Source organism: Populus euphratica, unplaced genomic scaffold (assembly GCF_000495115.2).
Source record: "Populus euphratica unplaced genomic scaffold, PopEup_1.0 scaffold123.1, whole genome shotgun sequence".
NCBI lineage: Eukaryota > Viridiplantae > Streptophyta > Magnoliopsida > Malpighiales > Salicaceae > Populus > Populus euphratica.
Genome location: NW_011499924.1, coordinates 532727 through 549720, shown reverse-complemented (window position 1 = coordinate 549720; position 16994 = coordinate 532727). Strand labels below are relative to the sequence as shown.

General features: G+C 34.4%; 2 protein-coding genes across 4 annotated transcripts; both read left to right on the top strand.

Annotated features, from left to right (window-relative positions):
* Positions 1 to 3995: 3995 nt before the first annotated feature.
* LOC105135492 (Core-2/I-branching beta-1,6-N-acetylglucosaminyltransferase family protein) lies at positions 3996 to 9458 on the top strand. Of its 2 annotated transcripts, XM_011040381.1 has the most exons (5): positions 3996 to 4948; positions 8162 to 8237; positions 8329 to 8444; positions 8559 to 9091; positions 9191 to 9458. In XM_011040381.1, exons 1-4 carry the CDS (start codon positions 4465 to 4467, stop codon positions 9071 to 9073), a joined length of 1191 nt encoding a protein of 396 aa, XP_011038683.1. In that variant the 5' UTR covers positions 3996 to 4464; the 3' UTR covers positions 9074 to 9091; positions 9191 to 9458. The 2 variants fall into 2 exon arrangements, with proteins under 2 accessions (XP_011038683.1, XP_011038682.1); XM_011040380.1 differs by having other exon boundaries at positions 8559 to 9458.
* A 647-nt stretch (positions 9459 to 10105) lies between these two features.
* Positions 10106 to 13353, top strand: LOC105135491 (Tetratricopeptide repeat (TPR)-like superfamily protein). Of its 2 annotated transcripts, none has more exons than XM_011040379.1 (2): positions 10106 to 12015; positions 12195 to 13353. In XM_011040379.1, the coding sequence occupies exon 1, from the start codon at positions 10285 to 10287 to the stop codon at positions 11908 to 11910; it is 1626 nt and encodes a 541-aa protein (XP_011038681.1). In that variant the 5' UTR covers positions 10106 to 10284; the 3' UTR covers positions 11911 to 12015; positions 12195 to 13353. The 2 variants fall into 2 exon arrangements, with proteins under 2 accessions (XP_011038681.1, XP_011038680.1); XM_011040378.1 differs by having other exon boundaries at positions 10107 to 12039.
* Positions 13354 to 16994: the final 3641 nt, after the last annotated feature.

Here is a 16994-nt window from a genome sequence, read left to right as displayed (position 1 = left end):
CTAACATGAGTTTGCTTTATTTTTTTATTTATTTTTTAAGGTTTTTTTTTCGTGATCTCATTCACCAACATTTTGTTATTTTTTTGTATTTCTTTTATATGAGATTTTTTTTTATAATTTTGAAAGTAACAATGATTAACTTGTGTTTTTTTTACCTTTTTAATTTAGGCTTTATTTTTTTATTAAATTGAATTAATTGTATAAGAGTAAGTATTAGATGTTCGCTTTGCTGTGTTTTGTTTGTTTTTCAAGTTACCATGCGATCTTTTTCGGTTATTAAATTCTTAGATTTTTTGTACTTCTTTTGAAATGTTGCAGTTGCATGAATACTCTTCTTTACATTGACAAACAATTATTATGGCCGCATCATATCACAAACCATCTATCTAGATATACATTAAAAGCATTCCTGTTAGAGTGGGAGGGCATTTTGCTTACCTTCTTTCTTTGATGAGATACATTATCTTATGCAATAATACCATCATGTTCTTTCATGGCAGATATCAAGCAAACAGCTCTTATTTTTCCAGAACAAGGCAGGAACAAACACGACAAGATTTGTATTTGAACTATAAAAGAAATTTTGGAAGGTTGGTTTTGGATTTCGTTGTCTTGGTTGGTTGCAATCCTACTAGTGTGGTTAAGTTTGACAAGGACTTGCAAAAGTCGAGACTCCCTAAAATCAAAGTGACTGGACGGACGCTCTTATCTTACGATGCAGAAGATCATGCCTCCGAGGGGACTGGTCAGCTTCGACGCTGTTGCTGAAGCAATCAGTAACATGGCAGAAACTGCTATCAATTACCATACGGTAAGGCCAGTGCATCGATCTGTAAAAAAGAGGTAATGAGTCGTTAACTTCAGGCCTGGTCAGGTCCTCTACAAAGTATAATTCAATTAGTTATCCTCTGGTTTTTTTCCAAAGAAATCATCACTTAGAGCGCTACAAATTTTAAAATAACCGAAGTATACATGATTATCTTGGAGTATCAGAGACTTAGTCATAATACTTGTATGTCAGCCCGGACACCAACAATTTTAAAAGAAAAGAGCAATGGCTGTTGCCACTTGTCAATTCCTGCATTAAAAACGTTTGGCCTTTAATTATGATCGAGGCGGGCGCCTTACTTTGATTTTTCTCTCGGTCACAGAGGAGAGGAGGAGAGCTCAAACCCTGGAGTTGGTGGGCTAATCTACTTACTCGTTTTTCTTTTTTCACTTTGAGATTAAACGAAAGGGATGGATGTGGAACAGTGGGGGCGAAGAAACAAAACATTTGACAGAAGATAACTGCCGTGCGTGCGTGTACATATATATCTATTTTCTTCATGGGATGGTAGGGTTCATGAATCTGAATCTTTTTGAGGGATGCCAGAGAAGTTGCAGATTCATACCAAACATCATGGATCGTTCATCCGAGATGGATGGCAAAGAAATCGACGAATGAAGTGTAAAAATAGGTGACTGCCTGAAGTTGTTTATCACATTACTTAATTTTCTACCTAACATTGTCCACTGCAAGGTATTTGTTTGTTTCTTCTCAATTTAGCTCACCAAACCTCTACATGTAGCTAGGTAGTCGGCCATCAATTCAGCACGACCTTCACTCCATTTAGCAGTAAATATAAGGTTCCTATGGCCAGTGATAACAATAGTGATGCCATAATAAGTAGGAGTGGCTGAGAAAATTGTTTTGAGCGAGAGTAGAGAACAGAGGTGCTTCTAGTCAAAGATTAGGGATGCAGTGCCATGAAGAGTTTTTATTCAGCAAGTTCATTGAAGCTTCTAACAGTACTCGTCATTATTCTTCTTTTAAAAAGGAATTATTCCTTGTTTTCCTAACACAGCGGAGAATAAAAAACATCCCAGTAATCAGCAAGTGTTTATCGACTACCTGGACTGACTGGAATGGTATCCACATGATAGCCCCTGCCCTTTGTCTACTCTATAGAATAGGACAAACAATTAAAAAAAAAAAATTTGAAAAAGAAATTATAAAACTATATTATTAATAAATTTAATATTAAAAGGTAAAATTAAAAAATAATTAAAAATAATTCAAGTTAATCCAAGTTAATATATTAAATTTATAGTCTAAATTATAAGATAAATATAATATAAAATTATATAAATTATAAATTATAAATTTTAATTTTAATTAAATAATTTAAGATAAATATAATATAAAATTATATAAAAAATATATAAATTATAAATTATAAATTATAATTTTTAATTTTAATTAAATAATTAAATAAAAAATAATTAAAAAATTAAAAAAACTCAAACTAATTTATTAAACGTGGGTTATTAAACTAAGGTAATATTATAAAAATAATTAAAATAATTATGAAATTGAAACTTGAATCTCCAATAAGCATAATATAAAACACAAAATTAAAATAGAAAAAATATAAATCAGAAAAAAATAAAAAAAATAAACATTATTAAAACATGTTTCATGACGAGAGCTGAATTTTTTTCCCTTAATAAATCCCTATCAAAGTGAAACCACCCATTTATCAACCGAAGACTTGTGAACTGGAAACCCAGTCCATCTGCACCATGACGCCTTACATTTGAATTTTAAAATCGTCTGTCCTGACTCAACTTTTGTTTTTCTCATTTGGACTTATTTACAATAATACCAACCTCCTGTTTCCACTCCTCCATCAACTCAGTCGGTCAATAAAAAATAATTAAATGAGATTTTAAATAATCTACCTTTTCAATTTAGATTTGTATTTATTTTAGATATTATAACCTGAATAAACCACAAATATGAAAAGGATTATCTTTCGTTCCTCCATGCTTAGCTTGTGTGCCTCATATGTTGGGAATGCGGTCTAAATATTGTACGGAAAAATAAATTATTTTTTATGTATTTTTTTATCATTTTAATATATATTTTTATTTATTTTGTTGAGATATTTTTATAGCGTCAAGAACATTGTTATTAATGTTTCAGTGTATCTTTCACATCCTATTATTTCTTTTTTATTTTCTCTCTTTAATTATGGTTATCGTGCCCACCTCATTTCTGATACCTGTTTCATTTGGTCCCTTAATTTCAATTTTTAGTTTTAGCTAATTTTAATTATAATATTATGGAATTAAAATAATCTTGTTAAAATTATAACAATTATTTTCATGTGAGATGCTGATATGATAATGTATACTAGTCAAACAATCCTAGTCTAAAAACTCTTTCATGAGAATTTTTTTTAAAACATGTGGTTCATCATTATAATCGAAGGGTTCATACCCTGAAAAAGACAATTATTCTCCATTTATGGCGCATCATAATCACGCTAAAAAAATAAAAATAATTGTTGTGGTCACATGAAAAGATGTAAATTATAATATTAATGTTATAAATTAGTTAGATTTTAGATTTATTTATTAAAAAATTATGAATTTAAATTTTATAAATTTTAAAATTATTAGAGATTTATATAGTTATTAATTTTGAGATTCATTCAAATACTTATATTAATAATAAAAAATATAAATTTAAACTTTTTTTTATTTTAGATAAAAAATCAAATAATTTCAAAGAAGAAAATCAATCCATTATCATATAACTCCATTTTTATTTTTCCATTCATCACAGAACTAACACTATTAAAAGCTTATTAGACAGTAAATTATAAGTTTTTTTTTTAAATAACATATAAAAAATTTAAAAACAATAATTTAAAATTTAAAAAATTTAAAAAATATGGTTGGAACACAATAACAAATAAAATCTAAGAATTTATTCAAGAAAAATAATTTTTTTATTTAAATATATATTAAAATTGATATTTTTTATATTAATCCATTAAAATTATAAAAAATAATTAAAATAATTTTTTTAAAAAATTAACAAAATAATTGAACCGTAATTCTAAACCGTGCCTAATTGTAACTCCGGCGAATACAGGGGGCGGAGTAGAGTTGACAGAAAAAAGATTAAAATATTTATTTACGAGTCCATAGAGTTGTCTCTTTTGAAAGAGGGTGAGGAATAACTCTTTTTTTTTGCAGGTTGTTTGTAATCTAGTGCTGGTCCTTTATTTTTTTGCCCCAATATTTTTCACCATCAGCAGTTTAGCACCGTCGTTCACTCATAGCTCAGAGCTCGCCATCAAGATCCCCGCAAACCCATCTCTCTCAATCACTAAAGTCAATCCAATACGATTCATTTGACCATTACCCATCTCTTCATCTTGCTTCAAAACCCAAAATTTAGCGGTCTTTATTGATCCATACCCATCGATATATCTTTGTTTCCCATCTAATCTCAAGAAGTACAGTGAAAAAAAGACTTGATTTTGATGCACATCCATCTCTCTACTTTCTACCTATACCTCAAATTTAGCTGAAAGGTTTGAACTTGGGATTTGATTTGCACCACCATATGCCCCATCATCAAAAACAAGGAGCAGCTTCAACATTGGTAGTGTTGTTGGGATTATTATCATGGGAGCAGAGAAAAGATGGCTTTTCACTCTCTTCTCCTCAGCATTTCTTTCATTACTATTTCTCTTGGTCTATTCAATCTCTGCTTTCAGTTCCTCTAAACAGTTCCCTTCTATAATTCACCATGGAATCCACCACCCTCCTGCTTTTGCCTATTATATCTCAGGTGGAAGGGGTGATAAGGATCGGATCCTTAGGTTATTGCTGGCAGTTTATCACCCAAGAAACCGTTATTTATTGCATTTGGGTGCCGAGGCATCTGACAAGGAGAGAATGAAGCTTATTGGGGCTGTAAATGCGGTGCCTGCGATTAGGAGTTTTGGGAATGTGGACGTTGTTGGGAAACCTGGCAGACTTACCTACATGGGTTCTTCTAACCTGGCCGCGATTTTGCGTGCTGCTGCCATTTTGTTGAGGATGGATGCTGGGTGGACGTGGTTTGTGTCTTTGAGTGCAGTGGATTATCCGTTGGTAACTCAGGATGGTATGCTTCTTTTTTTTTTGTTAATTTTGATTGTTGGTTTTGTTCCTCTCTGGATTTTTTTGGTTGAGTATGAAACTGCGACCAGATGCTGGAAAAATAACTTGGATTTAAATTTAGTGGTTCATTTAGAATTTATCCGTGCATCTATTTAAGTTTCGCTTTCTTCGTTTTGACTCTTGAACGAGGAATCTCTTGCATTCACATCTTAAAGCTCAATGGAAAGGACGCATGATGGCCTGTTGCTATTTTAAGCATAGTTGACTTTTGCATTTCATATTTTGCCTAGCGTTTTGGATATATTTGACATTTTTATGTTATTCTCTGAAATATGATGTTTGCTGTCGTTCTTTGGTAATTATTGGATATGACTTGAAGAAATGGTGCTTTCTGTTTCTTGTTAGTTGTCATAGTTGTTTTCACAACAGAAATAATTTAGGAAGCCTATGAAAATTTTGAGTAGGCTAGATGACTTTATCGAACCGTAACACTTAAAATGTGGCTGCTTGTTCTTTGACTACCTCAGACAAGGGTGCCTGCTGTCCAGAATGTATTAGAAGCCAACATGAATGATACCTTATAGGTCACAATGTTGTTAGGATCTGATATGGGGAGAAAATATCGTTAACACATGCACACTTCTGTGCAAAGATCCTGGATTCATATTCCTGGTGCAATAATTTGTAATCCAGTGACAGTATGCTGTTTACCAGAACAGCTTAAATTACCATTATAAAAATGATGCAGCTAGCCATAACCCTGAGTGTAACCTTAACGCTCTTTTTAGACCAAGGATTGGGCAACTTCTGTGGGAAAGCCCTCACAAAAAGAAGCTTCTATTGAACCTGCTAGAAGGTGGTTCAGAATACAGTGAAGTAGGCTTCCATGCAGTTGTAATGAAGGTTGATTTTGCAAGAACGGAATTTTTCATCAAAGCTTGACTTGAACAGTATACTGTTTACCAGAACAGATTAAATTATCAATATAAAAATGATGCAGCTAGCCATAACCCTGCAGCTAACTGTAATGCTGTAGTTAGACCTAGGATTGGACAACTTCTGTGAAAAACCCTCACAAAAGAAGCTTCTATTGAACCTGCTAGAAGGTGGTTGAGAATATAGTGAAGTATCTTCCATGCAGGAGTAATGAAGGATGATTTTGCAAGAACGGAAGTTTTTATTAAAGCTTGACTTAATAATTATTTCATGCTACCCAGGACAAGGACCACCACATTATAACTTGTAACCATGGATGCACACTTATTTGTGACCTGAGCTAGAGTAGGTTGATGGAGGTACAAGTTCCAACCCCATTCTGCTTATGTGCATTGGCCTCTGAAAGGCTGTTTGAATTCTCAGTTTAGATGGAAGCTAAATACGATTTCTTCATTCGTCCTTCTTTGTAGTTTAAAGCAGGTTTTTTTTTTTTTTGGTGTCAGGATGAGGTTTACTTAAGTAAGGATATTTGCTTATTAGCTAAACCAGTGGCCTTTTGGATATTCCACCTCACTCACAGCACATGTTGATGGATACCGTTGTAAAAAGTTTTTCCAGGATCACAAGAATTGCAGGTTTACATTTACACTGTCGTATTTACTGTGAATGGGCTTTAGTGTATTCCTGATGTAGGTCTTTCAATCTTGTGTTAAAAAATGCGTGCTTGCAAGGGATTTTTTTGTTTTCGGAGGGGAAGGGTTGGGGTTGACTGGTTGTTGGGAATCTAAAATACCAAGTTGACTAACAAAAGTTAAATGAGAGAAATCATGATTTGATATTTGGGCTTACACAATCGTTTTAGTCTAAAATACCTCCTGGATGCCCTTGGTGCATCAATTACGCTCTTTTTCTGATTGGGACCAAGATATCATTATAGAACTTGCCTTAACTGCTACTCTTTTTTCATTTTCACTACCGAGGATGAGGGTGTTCAAATGACCTGTGCAAGCTTAAAGTTGCTTATCTTTTTTCAAAGAGGACTTGTGCATTTTTTATCTAGGATGTTATTTGAAAAGGGATTGAATAAAGGCGGTTTTGAAAATGCATATTTGATGTTTTCATCAATTTTTAGATTCATAGCTATGTCTAGACCGGCTAGTGTGTTGAATATTGTGAGTTAAGCTAGGTGACAAGAAGTGAAGAGGCCTCAGCGTAGGCTTCTTAAAAATCGAGTAACTTTTTTTTTTTTTTTTTTTGGCTAAAGAGCTTTTATTTCGAAAAGACACGATAGAGCAAAGACTGATTAGAGTTCTCGTAGTGGTTTTTTGAATTTTTCAGGTTAGAGTGTTGACAGGGCATCAAAGCTATTTGGCTATGACAGAGGAAATATGTACCAGAAGCAGTTTCAAAACAATTATGTGATTGGATAAAAGACTATAAATACTGTTTAGATTATATCCATAAAAGGTTTTGCATATTAATTCATACTTCTGGAATGGTTGGTGACTTCATGTCCCATGAAATCTAATGTTTAAAAGAGTTTATTGGAATCCAATCTGCATGATGCACATGCCTGAGGCACTTTCACAGCTGTATAAAAGCATATTACAGTCCCATCCTTTATCATTGCAGAAATAAGGGTCTCCTTAGCAGTTATTGTTGGTATGAAGAGTTGCTGATGAGCTGTCTATACCTCTGATAACCCCTTGTTGATTTCTTGTTGATTTGGAGTCTGGTTCTTTTCTGGTGATAAAAATATGTGGGCCAGAGAGGTTCTGAATGCATCAATGTGATAATGCCTTTTCATAGCTGTACGAAAGAACTATACATTTGATATGTGTTGGAGATTTTGTAGCGTCAGCATTATGTTCATGTGTGTGGCCTTCCCTGCTCTGTAAGTCATAATGCAATGTTGTCCTTGGCAATATTGCACAATTGAATGGTTAGGAAGGCTTAAGAATGCAGATGATTGTTGTGTAAAAATTGAATCTGATTTAACTTGTCCAATGGTTAGAAACTCATCCAAGTTATATGGGAATCTCAGCTCATAATTAATAACTGTCTCTATTTACTAGCAGAATGGTTTTGAATCTGTTTTCTCCTATGTGCTTTGTATTTCACAAACAAGCCTCCAGTATCTGATATACTGAAGTGTTGAAAATCTTTTAGGCTTTTGGAAAATAATTCCACTCATTTCCACTTATGACCTCACCGTGTGGTGTCATGCTGCCTCATATGATAGAATTCCGAGCTTCCAATATTTTCTTCTGTTATCTTGCAGACTTGTCCCATGTTTTCTCCTCTGTTAGCAGAGACCTCAATTTCATAGATCACACCAGTGACCTTGGGTGGAAAGAGTAGGCAACCTCTTCTTACGAATTTTTATTGTAATTCTGCAGCACAAAGATTTAGTTATATCTGAGTTCTATTGGTTTGACTTTGTTGTAGATCTCAAAGAATTCAGCCTATTGTAGTTGACCCAGGGATTTACCTAGCCAGGAGGAGCCAGATATTTCATGCTACAGAGAAGCGGCCAACTCCTGATGGTTTCAAAGTATTCACAGGCAAAGTCTATTGTCCACAGCGTGCTGTTTATGCAACTAAAATTAAAGTTGTGCGTATGTATGCTTTACTTTCATGAAAATTTTATGTGTGGTAACAGATATCTCCTATTGCAGGTTCCCCGTGGGTGATCTTGAGCAGGTCATTTCTTGAATTTTGTGTTCTTGGTTGGGATAATCTTCCTCGAACCCTTCTTATGTACTTCAACAATGTGGTCTTATCTGAAGAAAGCTATTTCCACTCTGTCATTTGCAATGCACCAGAGTTTAAGAACACAACTTTAAACAGTGATCTAAGGTATATGGTCTGGGACAATCCTCCAAAGATGGAACCACATTTTCTTAATACATCTGATTATGATCTCATGGTTCAAAGTGGAGTGGCTTTTGCAAGGCAGTTTCAGAAGGATGACCCTGTGCTAGACAAGGTGGATGAGAAGATCCTTAAGCGTGGGCATGATCGAGTTGCCCCAGGTGCATGGTGCACTGGCCGGAGGACCTGGTGGATTGATCCTTGCTCTCAATGGGGTGATGTCAATGTTGTGAAGCCAGGTCCTCAGGCTAAGAAATTCAAGGAGACCATTAAAAACCTTCTTGATGAATGGAACTCACAGATGAATCAGTGCAAATGAAAAATGCATATATTAAAGGTTTATTGTCTGAGACTAGGTGCAGTTTTTTTGGCATCTGAATTTTGTCAACCAGTTAGGAGAATTAACATCAATAGACGTTGATTCTTTGGTGTTTAGGTCCATTTATTGGGCTACTCCGCACGCAGGCTATGATAGTGTTTATGGCAGTGGCAGAGTCGAAGGGAAACTAGTGAATTCACTTGGAGGTTTTTCTGAATGGTGTCCTGTCATGGGGACTGGTAAACAGTTCGAATCAATAAGAGGACCTCCCTCTTTACCCTGCCCGCCACTGCACGCCCTTGTATGTTCATTCTGTTCTCAGTACTCTTAAAAAGTTGTAACAGACGCTCATTCATTAAATTCTTATTTGCATCCTCTCTCTTCATATGCGCGTGCGCGTGTTTGTGTTTGTGTTGGCAATAAAGGTTTAAATCTGGAAAATCACAACTCATTTAACTAGTTGATTTTCGTTGAAAAGGCGTAGTGGAAGCAACAATCCAAACCTGATGTTTGTGCTCAGAAAATTGAGTGCACGTGAAGGAGAAACGGTGGCATTAGATATATTTGGAAATTATCTAATTTGATGCGGGACAGGGATGTATTATATACATATATATATAATACATTTATGAGTAAATTATAAATAAGTTTGTCTAGTTTTGCGAAACGAATTGAATTAAATAGTCATTCTAGGTTTAAAAGTAGTCTCTCTATTTCTAAATCTATTTGTATCATTTTCTTGTCAATTTCATATCTTTTTTAAATTTACTTCATTTGTTTTTTTGTTTTAAGAAGTATATAGATACAAAAAAAAAAAGATAATATGGAAAGATTATGGAGAAAAAGGATATTTTTCTGAAGCAAAGAAGTATTAAATTAAGCATGATCATCAACATTGACTTAGTGATTAATTACTTAATTTTTAAAATTATGTAATTTATTTAAAAAAATAGAGGAAATAATTTACAATATACTCATGTATTTAAATATGCCGTTTATCTGAGAAGTTGAATAAATAAGTTATTTTATGTTTTCGTCAATCGAACCGACCAGCCAACGTGATGCGGCCCAAGGAAGGACAGCTGTCTTAAAGAGTCCGTTAAATTCCAGTCCGCCAACATAAACCCTAAAAATCTAAAGTCTCTCTCTCTCCCAGATCCTCAAAGTTCTCCCCTTCCTTTTGTTGTTTCGCTAAACTTGATTCTCCCACGATGGCTCTCTCTCGATTCTCCAGTTTTCTATCAAGAACACCAAATAACCCCTCTCTTCTCTACTCTTCCTCTCCTTATGTCCTAAGATCACTTGTAAACATCAAAAACCAAACTCTATCTCTCAATTCTACACCCAATATTGAGAATCCATTTGGGTCTATGTTAAACCCACATTTTATCGTTCGCAAGTCAACCCATACTGATTTACAACAAACCCTTGTCCTTACTGGTGCCAGCAACCAAACCCCACAAGTTTTGGCTGATAAAATCGTTGAAGACGCTGAAAATATCTGCAAATTATTATCCAAAAATCCTAATTCTAGCGTCGAGGCTTTGCTCAATAAGGCTTCTATGGAAGTGTCACCAAGTTTGGTTTTTGAGGCATTGAAGAAGCTTAGCAATGCAGGTGCTCTTGCGTTATCGTTCTTTAGATGGGCAGAGAAGCAAAAAGGGTTTCAATATAGCACAGAGAGCTACCATGTCTTGATTGAATCACTAGGAAAGATCAAGCAGTTTAACATTATATGGAACTTAGTTACTGACATGAAGCAAAAAGGGTTACTGAATAAGGAAACTTTTGCACTGATTTCAAGGAGATATGCAAGAGCAAGGAAAGTTAAAGAGGCAGTAGATGCATTTATGAAAATGGAGAAGTTTGGATTGAAGATTGAATCATCCGATGTTAATAGATTGCTTGATACTTTATGCAAGTCGAGGCAGGTAGAGAGAGCACAATTGGTGTTTGATAAAATGAATAAGAGAGGATTTGTGGCTGATATTAAGTCATATACGATATTGCTAGAAGGGTGGGGTCAAGAGAAAAACTTGTCGCGGCTGATGGATGTCTACAAAGAAATGAAAGATGAGGGCTTTGAACCGGATGTTGTCACTTACGGTATTCTTATCAATGCCCACTGTAAATCTAGGAGGTATGATGATGCAATCGAGTTGTTTCATGAGATGGAAGCGAAGAACTGTAAGCCTAGTCCTCACATATATTGTACTTTGATTAATGGATTGGGAGCTGAAAAAAGGTTGAGTGAAGCACTTGAGTTTTTTGAGCTATCAAAGGCTAGCGGGTTTGTTCCAGAGGCACCTACTTACAATGCTGTTGTGGGGGCATATTGTTGGTCAGAGAGAATGGATGATGTGCAGAGGACGGTTGATGAGATGAGAAAAGGTGGGGTTGGTCCAAGTGCGAGAACTTATGATATTATACTTCACCATCTGATAAGAGCTGGAAAAACTAAAATTGCTTATTCGGTTTTCCAGAAAATGAGTTGTGAGGGATGTGAGCCATCTGTGAGTACCTATGAGATTATAGTGAGGATGTTTTGCAATGAGGATAGAGTGGATATGGCAATAAAGGTTTGGGATCAGATGAAGGCCAAGGGAATCCTTCCTGTTATGCATATGTTCTCTACATTGATCACTAGTTTGTGCCATGAGAGTAAGCTAGACGAGGCTTGCATGTACTTTCAGGAGATGTTGGATGTGGGCATTCGGCCTCCAGCACAGTTGTTTAGTAATCTGAAACAAAATCTTCTTGACGAGGGCAAGAAGGACACTGTTGTGGTTTTTGAACGGAAGCTTGATAAGCTAAGGAAAGCTCCATTAGTTAGTTAAGGCCAGGGAGAGATGCTATGGGGTGTTGGAAATTGATCTGTGTCAAGGTTTTAACACTCTTATGGACATGTCTTATCTAGTGCTGATTAAGAAGATTTGGGCTGTGCATGTGGTATTGGACTGGTACTGGTATGAAATGCACTCAATCTTGACTGAATTTTATGAAATATTCTCTACACGTTTTTCCTGATATTGAATCTGTTTAGTGTTTTATCTGCTCAAGCTTTTCTGTTTCTTATCAAATCTGTTCATGATTCACTGCCGCTGATTGTTTTATCATGCAGATGATTCTGAATTCACTATTTGATCGGGAGGAACAGTGTCCGACGCTGCTATAAATGCATCCATTTCTATGAATACGTGCACACTTAGTCTTAATGGTTTCCAAACTGGTCCCACCACTCTTCATCTTGCTTTCTTTAGTGGTTTATGCACTCGCGCTTCCTGATCTGCTCTTCCTATATATGATATCATGGTTGGGGGAAATTTCAGTGGCTCGAGTGGAAGTGGAGGCTCTTTTTTCTAATCATTCTCTCTCTAGTTTGCGACTTTTGCAAGCTATTCTGTCAGTGTCGATGAAAACATATGGGAACCTTTTGTACATTGCAAAATGTACAACTTTCTGTGCTGAGAGATTTGCAGAGTTTGGATACTATTGATTTTCTGGGTTGACTTGGATTGTGTACAATATTTTAGGGTAGCCTCGGAAGAATCAGTGAGAAATTCAGGGGGTTCAATTATTATACCAGTTGGACCAAATTTCTGGCTCGTCTTAACTTTCTGAAGCTGCCAAATTTGCTCTATTTTGAGGATGACAAAATTCGAACCATTCCGTTTTTCATATTTACTGAAAGCGGGTGCTATATCCAGAATCTTGCAAATTTTCATCTTGATAGCTAGGCTTGGGCGAGGCTTTGACTGCATCATATTGTTTCATTCATATACACAATCGTTTTGGTATACTTGTCATGTACCAGCATCTAAGAAACAAAATAACAGGAGGAGAACTATGTTGCCGTCATGTTTCTTGAATACAAGACTCATCTGAGCTCCTACTCTTTTAAGTATTTGCAGCACTTGATTTACCTATCTGTCCATAAACTCCAGCTGGCCTTTTGTAGGGCTCGCTCATTTTTCACAATGGAGGTTGGATCAATGCTGGTTAATAAGATTTTCCCGTGGCTGTGGTTTACTTGTCAGGCTCCAGCTGCTCACTGCTTTTGCAGTTCTGCTTCGAAATGCAATAGTTTATGGCATAAAATTACATTCCAGTAGCCTTCCCTAGCTACCCTCAGTGATGAATATCTAATTTTTTTTATCTTATAAATAATATGTAGATAAGTAGAAATTCGATACGTGAATATCTATCCATCCATGTACAAGAGTGGGATTTTGAATCAAAAGTCTTCAATTATAAATACGCTTCACGGATTAAGGCTGACAATTTTGGCAGAAAATCAACGACGGATTATGACCCTTATACTTTTCTTTTAGCTTTCTCTTTTTCAATCGTTAGACAATTACCAGACAACAATCAAGTTATATTCTCAACCAAGAAGAAGAAGAAGAATCATGTTATGGAGCTTTACTTTGTCATACAATATCAGAATTTACAATAAAGCATCTCCATACTTTTTTATAGATGTATCATTTTCCAAATTACGGTTTGAATCCTAAGATACCATTTTTTTTTAATTTGTTAATTTGAATATGAATAGCCTACTTGATATTTCAGAAGATTTACCGATCAAAAAGCTTGCTAAAAATCTCTATGGACAAGTTTAAAGAAGTGCTGCCAGGAACGAACAAGCAACACACGAGTACAAATTAAAAAAAAAACAATAATAAATTTCCAGCAAGCTATTATTGAAGTGTGGGGCAGGAAAATGATTGTATAGTCTTGACACTTGACAATTGCCATCAGCAGTGGTACGAAGAAGAGGTACAAAAATCGGAAACTTTTTTGTGTTTTGCCGGGTTATTCAATCTATTTTTTATTAAAATTTAAAAATAATTTTTTAATATTTCTTTAGTAGTTTTAATGTGTGATATAAAAAAATATTTTTTAAAAAATAAAAATATATTATTTTACTATATATTTTTTTAAAAAAAATATTTTAAAATCAACATTACCACATTTACATTTATAAGACCTTTTAAAAAAATATATTCAAAGTTACTAATAAAATGATTGAACTAGTCATTTTATCCGATATAGAATTTTAATATTACGAGCCAGAAAACACTTGAGATTGTTTTCGGCTAATGACTTTCCATTCCTTATGAAGCCCAAGATTAGTGGGCTTTTATATGACCTAAAAGCGATTTGCCATAAGGTTAAATATCTCGTGTGTGCAAGTCCACTTTTTTAAGCCACTTTTCAATCTTTTATGTATATTTTGCAGGAAGGCTATGCTTAAATCCGCTAAGGTATATTAAATTTAAAAGTCCTATTATCAAGATTTAATAAATTCTACTTACCTCAAGATTTAAATTAAAAAATAAAATAAAAGAGCAAACCTTCATAATTACCAAGTCTATAAGATTTTATTTAATAGATGTTTAATGACATAAATAACTTTTGAACTCTAAATCTCGAATTATGACCAACGTATTCAATAATCTTAGCTGACATCTTGATTCCGTCACAATTAAAAAAAAAATATTAAGCCAGGAAAATAATTTTTTATAATTTAATTTCAAGAAATTGGTAACAGTATAATTTGTGCTACTCACTTCATCAATGTTCCAATTAACTTGTTTTTTAACTTGGCTCTGCATAAAAAAATTAATTTAAATTTAAATTGGTTTGATCTTGTAGACCAACATATCAATACATAATCTAATCAATTTAATTAAAAAATTAATAAAAAAATATATTAATTTTTTAAAAAATATTTAATTAACATTTAATTTTAGAAAGACCAAAATCTAGTTTAATAACTAGATTAATATCCATGTGTTAAACACACATGAAATGAAATAAAATGTGCTAAACTTAACTTTGAAAGTTATACTTCAACTTATTATATTCTAAATTTATTTTTTATAAATTATTGATTCAAGTCTTATAAATTTTAAAATTACTAAAAAATTATATAACTATTAATTTTAAAAGTTATGAAATTAATTAAAGTATATTTATATTAATAATAAAAAAATATGTTAGATTTTTTTTACTACTGGTAAATAGTTAGAGTATAAATTTTAAACAAAATTGAGGGTTTAAAAATGTTTTTTTATCAACTAAATTGAGGATATCATCTATGTCAATTCAAGAACGTGACTTTCATAACCATCTAGGTAGTGGCCAAGTGGTAAAAACTTGGAATTAAGGGGTTTGCTCCCTCTGTGGTCTCAGGTTCGAGTCCTTAGTTGCTCATATGATGGCCACTGGAGGCTTACATGGTCGTTAACTTCAGGGCCCGTGGGATTAGTCGTGGTGTGCGCAAGCTGGCCCGGACACTCACGTTAACTTAGATGCCTTTAATAACTTGGCCCTATCTTGTTTCAACGTGGACGCGCGCGTGTGTAATCATAGAACTGACACGTATACAATCAAAGAACTGACACGACCTCCCCTTTTCTTTTCTTCCCTTCTCTTCTTTACTTAATGTATCAAAGCGGAGATCCTAACATCATCATCTCTCTTAATAATCCGCCAAATTTGCAACAGAAACCAAAAACTCGTCTATTAATAACAACAAAGGTTTGCGGGATGATAATACACAAATGTTTATCTCATGTGTTTAAAGCTGTTCCTGATTAAATGAAAACTTAAATTTAGTTAATAAGAAATTAAGGTCTGATTAAACCCTCAAACTTTGTTTAGTAGCTGTTATCGTTGAATGGTTTTCCTTCTCTTCCGTCTCTCTCTTTGATAACTCAAAACACACTCCAGCCAACCAAAAATTCTGAGATTTCTGATCTGTAGAAATGGAGGGCATCTGGGGGTTAATCGGTTGCCATTTACAAGTGTAGTGATGCATGGAGTGAACCCCATGGTTGACGGGGACGTTTTGTCTTGTGGCTTCTCTCACTCTGCTGTCCAAATTCATGGCTAATTATACAATTTCTTCCACGGCTAGATTAATTAATAATACAATGCATGTTTCTTAGGAAGACGTGGCATTCATGATAATAGCCCGAGAATTTTATTGTGGTTTGCAGCCCTGCCCTTGATACTGGGCAAGCTTAATGAAATCTCTTATGAATCTCATTTATTATAAAATTAAAATTACAGTTGCAAGTCATCTTGATGGGGATGTCTATTATATGCTCTAAAATATCCCATCTTATTTTAAACATAATTGGAGCTTGTATAAAAATAGGCTACCATATTGTTTAGAGTTTCTATAAGAAGGAGCGTTTTAAACATGATTAGAGAGTTTGATTTGTTTTTTAAATTCAATCTTTAAAATCGCCTTTAAAAAAGTCAAATATACTTACATATATTTTCAATCCATACCACAAAGCCCTCTACCAAATCCCCGACCAGCGCTGCCTACAAAAGCTGCCGCTGGCTTCAATCACGCATCCGGACTAGCTCTCCCTACAAAAGCTGCTGCTGGCTTCAATCACGCATCCCCTTTGCTTCCAGCTTCGAACTTCCAGGGCCCGAGGTTTTCCAATGAGATAGATTTCTGGATCTAGCTAGCAAGAGCTGTGATCTACTTTGTCTGACAAGCCATGTCCATGGGTCGTGGTTTTCCTTTCATGGTTTTGAGTTAACGTAACTTCGAACAAATTCAGTTTATTTCCTGGATTACATAATTTAAGCATTTTACTTACTTTTATGCGATAAAGAAAGGGGCGTCGTAAATGACTTAGAAGTCATTGTAACAGTCACCGAAGGAGTCATATATGTTTGGTGTCAATACATTAACACAGTACTGTACAGGAGTTAGAACTCAGATTTGTACCGAGCTCTGTGTGTGTGTGTGTGTGTGATCCAATTTTTGTGTCACAAAAACTATTCATGCATATTTATAGAATTCTAAACATATAAAATCACTTAATTTCATTCACACAAGTAAGAGATTTGAATTTTTTTAACGGAGCTTCGTCAGTTTCTTAATTTTTTA

Coding starts and splice junctions, on each gene's coding strand:
- LOC105135492 (XM_011040381.1), top strand. CDS start 4,465: ATGGGAGCAGAGAAAAGATGGCTTTTCACTCTCTTCTCCTCAGCATTT. Junction 8,238..8,328: donor AGTGACCTTGGGTGGAAAGA/GTAGGCAACCTC, acceptor ACTTTGTTGTAG/ATCTCAAAGAATTCAGCCTA. Junction 8,445..8,558: donor TGGTTTCAAAGTATTCACAG/GCAAAGTCTATT, acceptor CTCCTATTGCAG/GTTCCCCGTGGGTGATCTTG.
- LOC105135491 (XM_011040379.1), top strand. CDS start 10,285: ATGGCTCTCTCTCGATTCTCCAGTTTTCTATCAAGAACACCAAATAAC.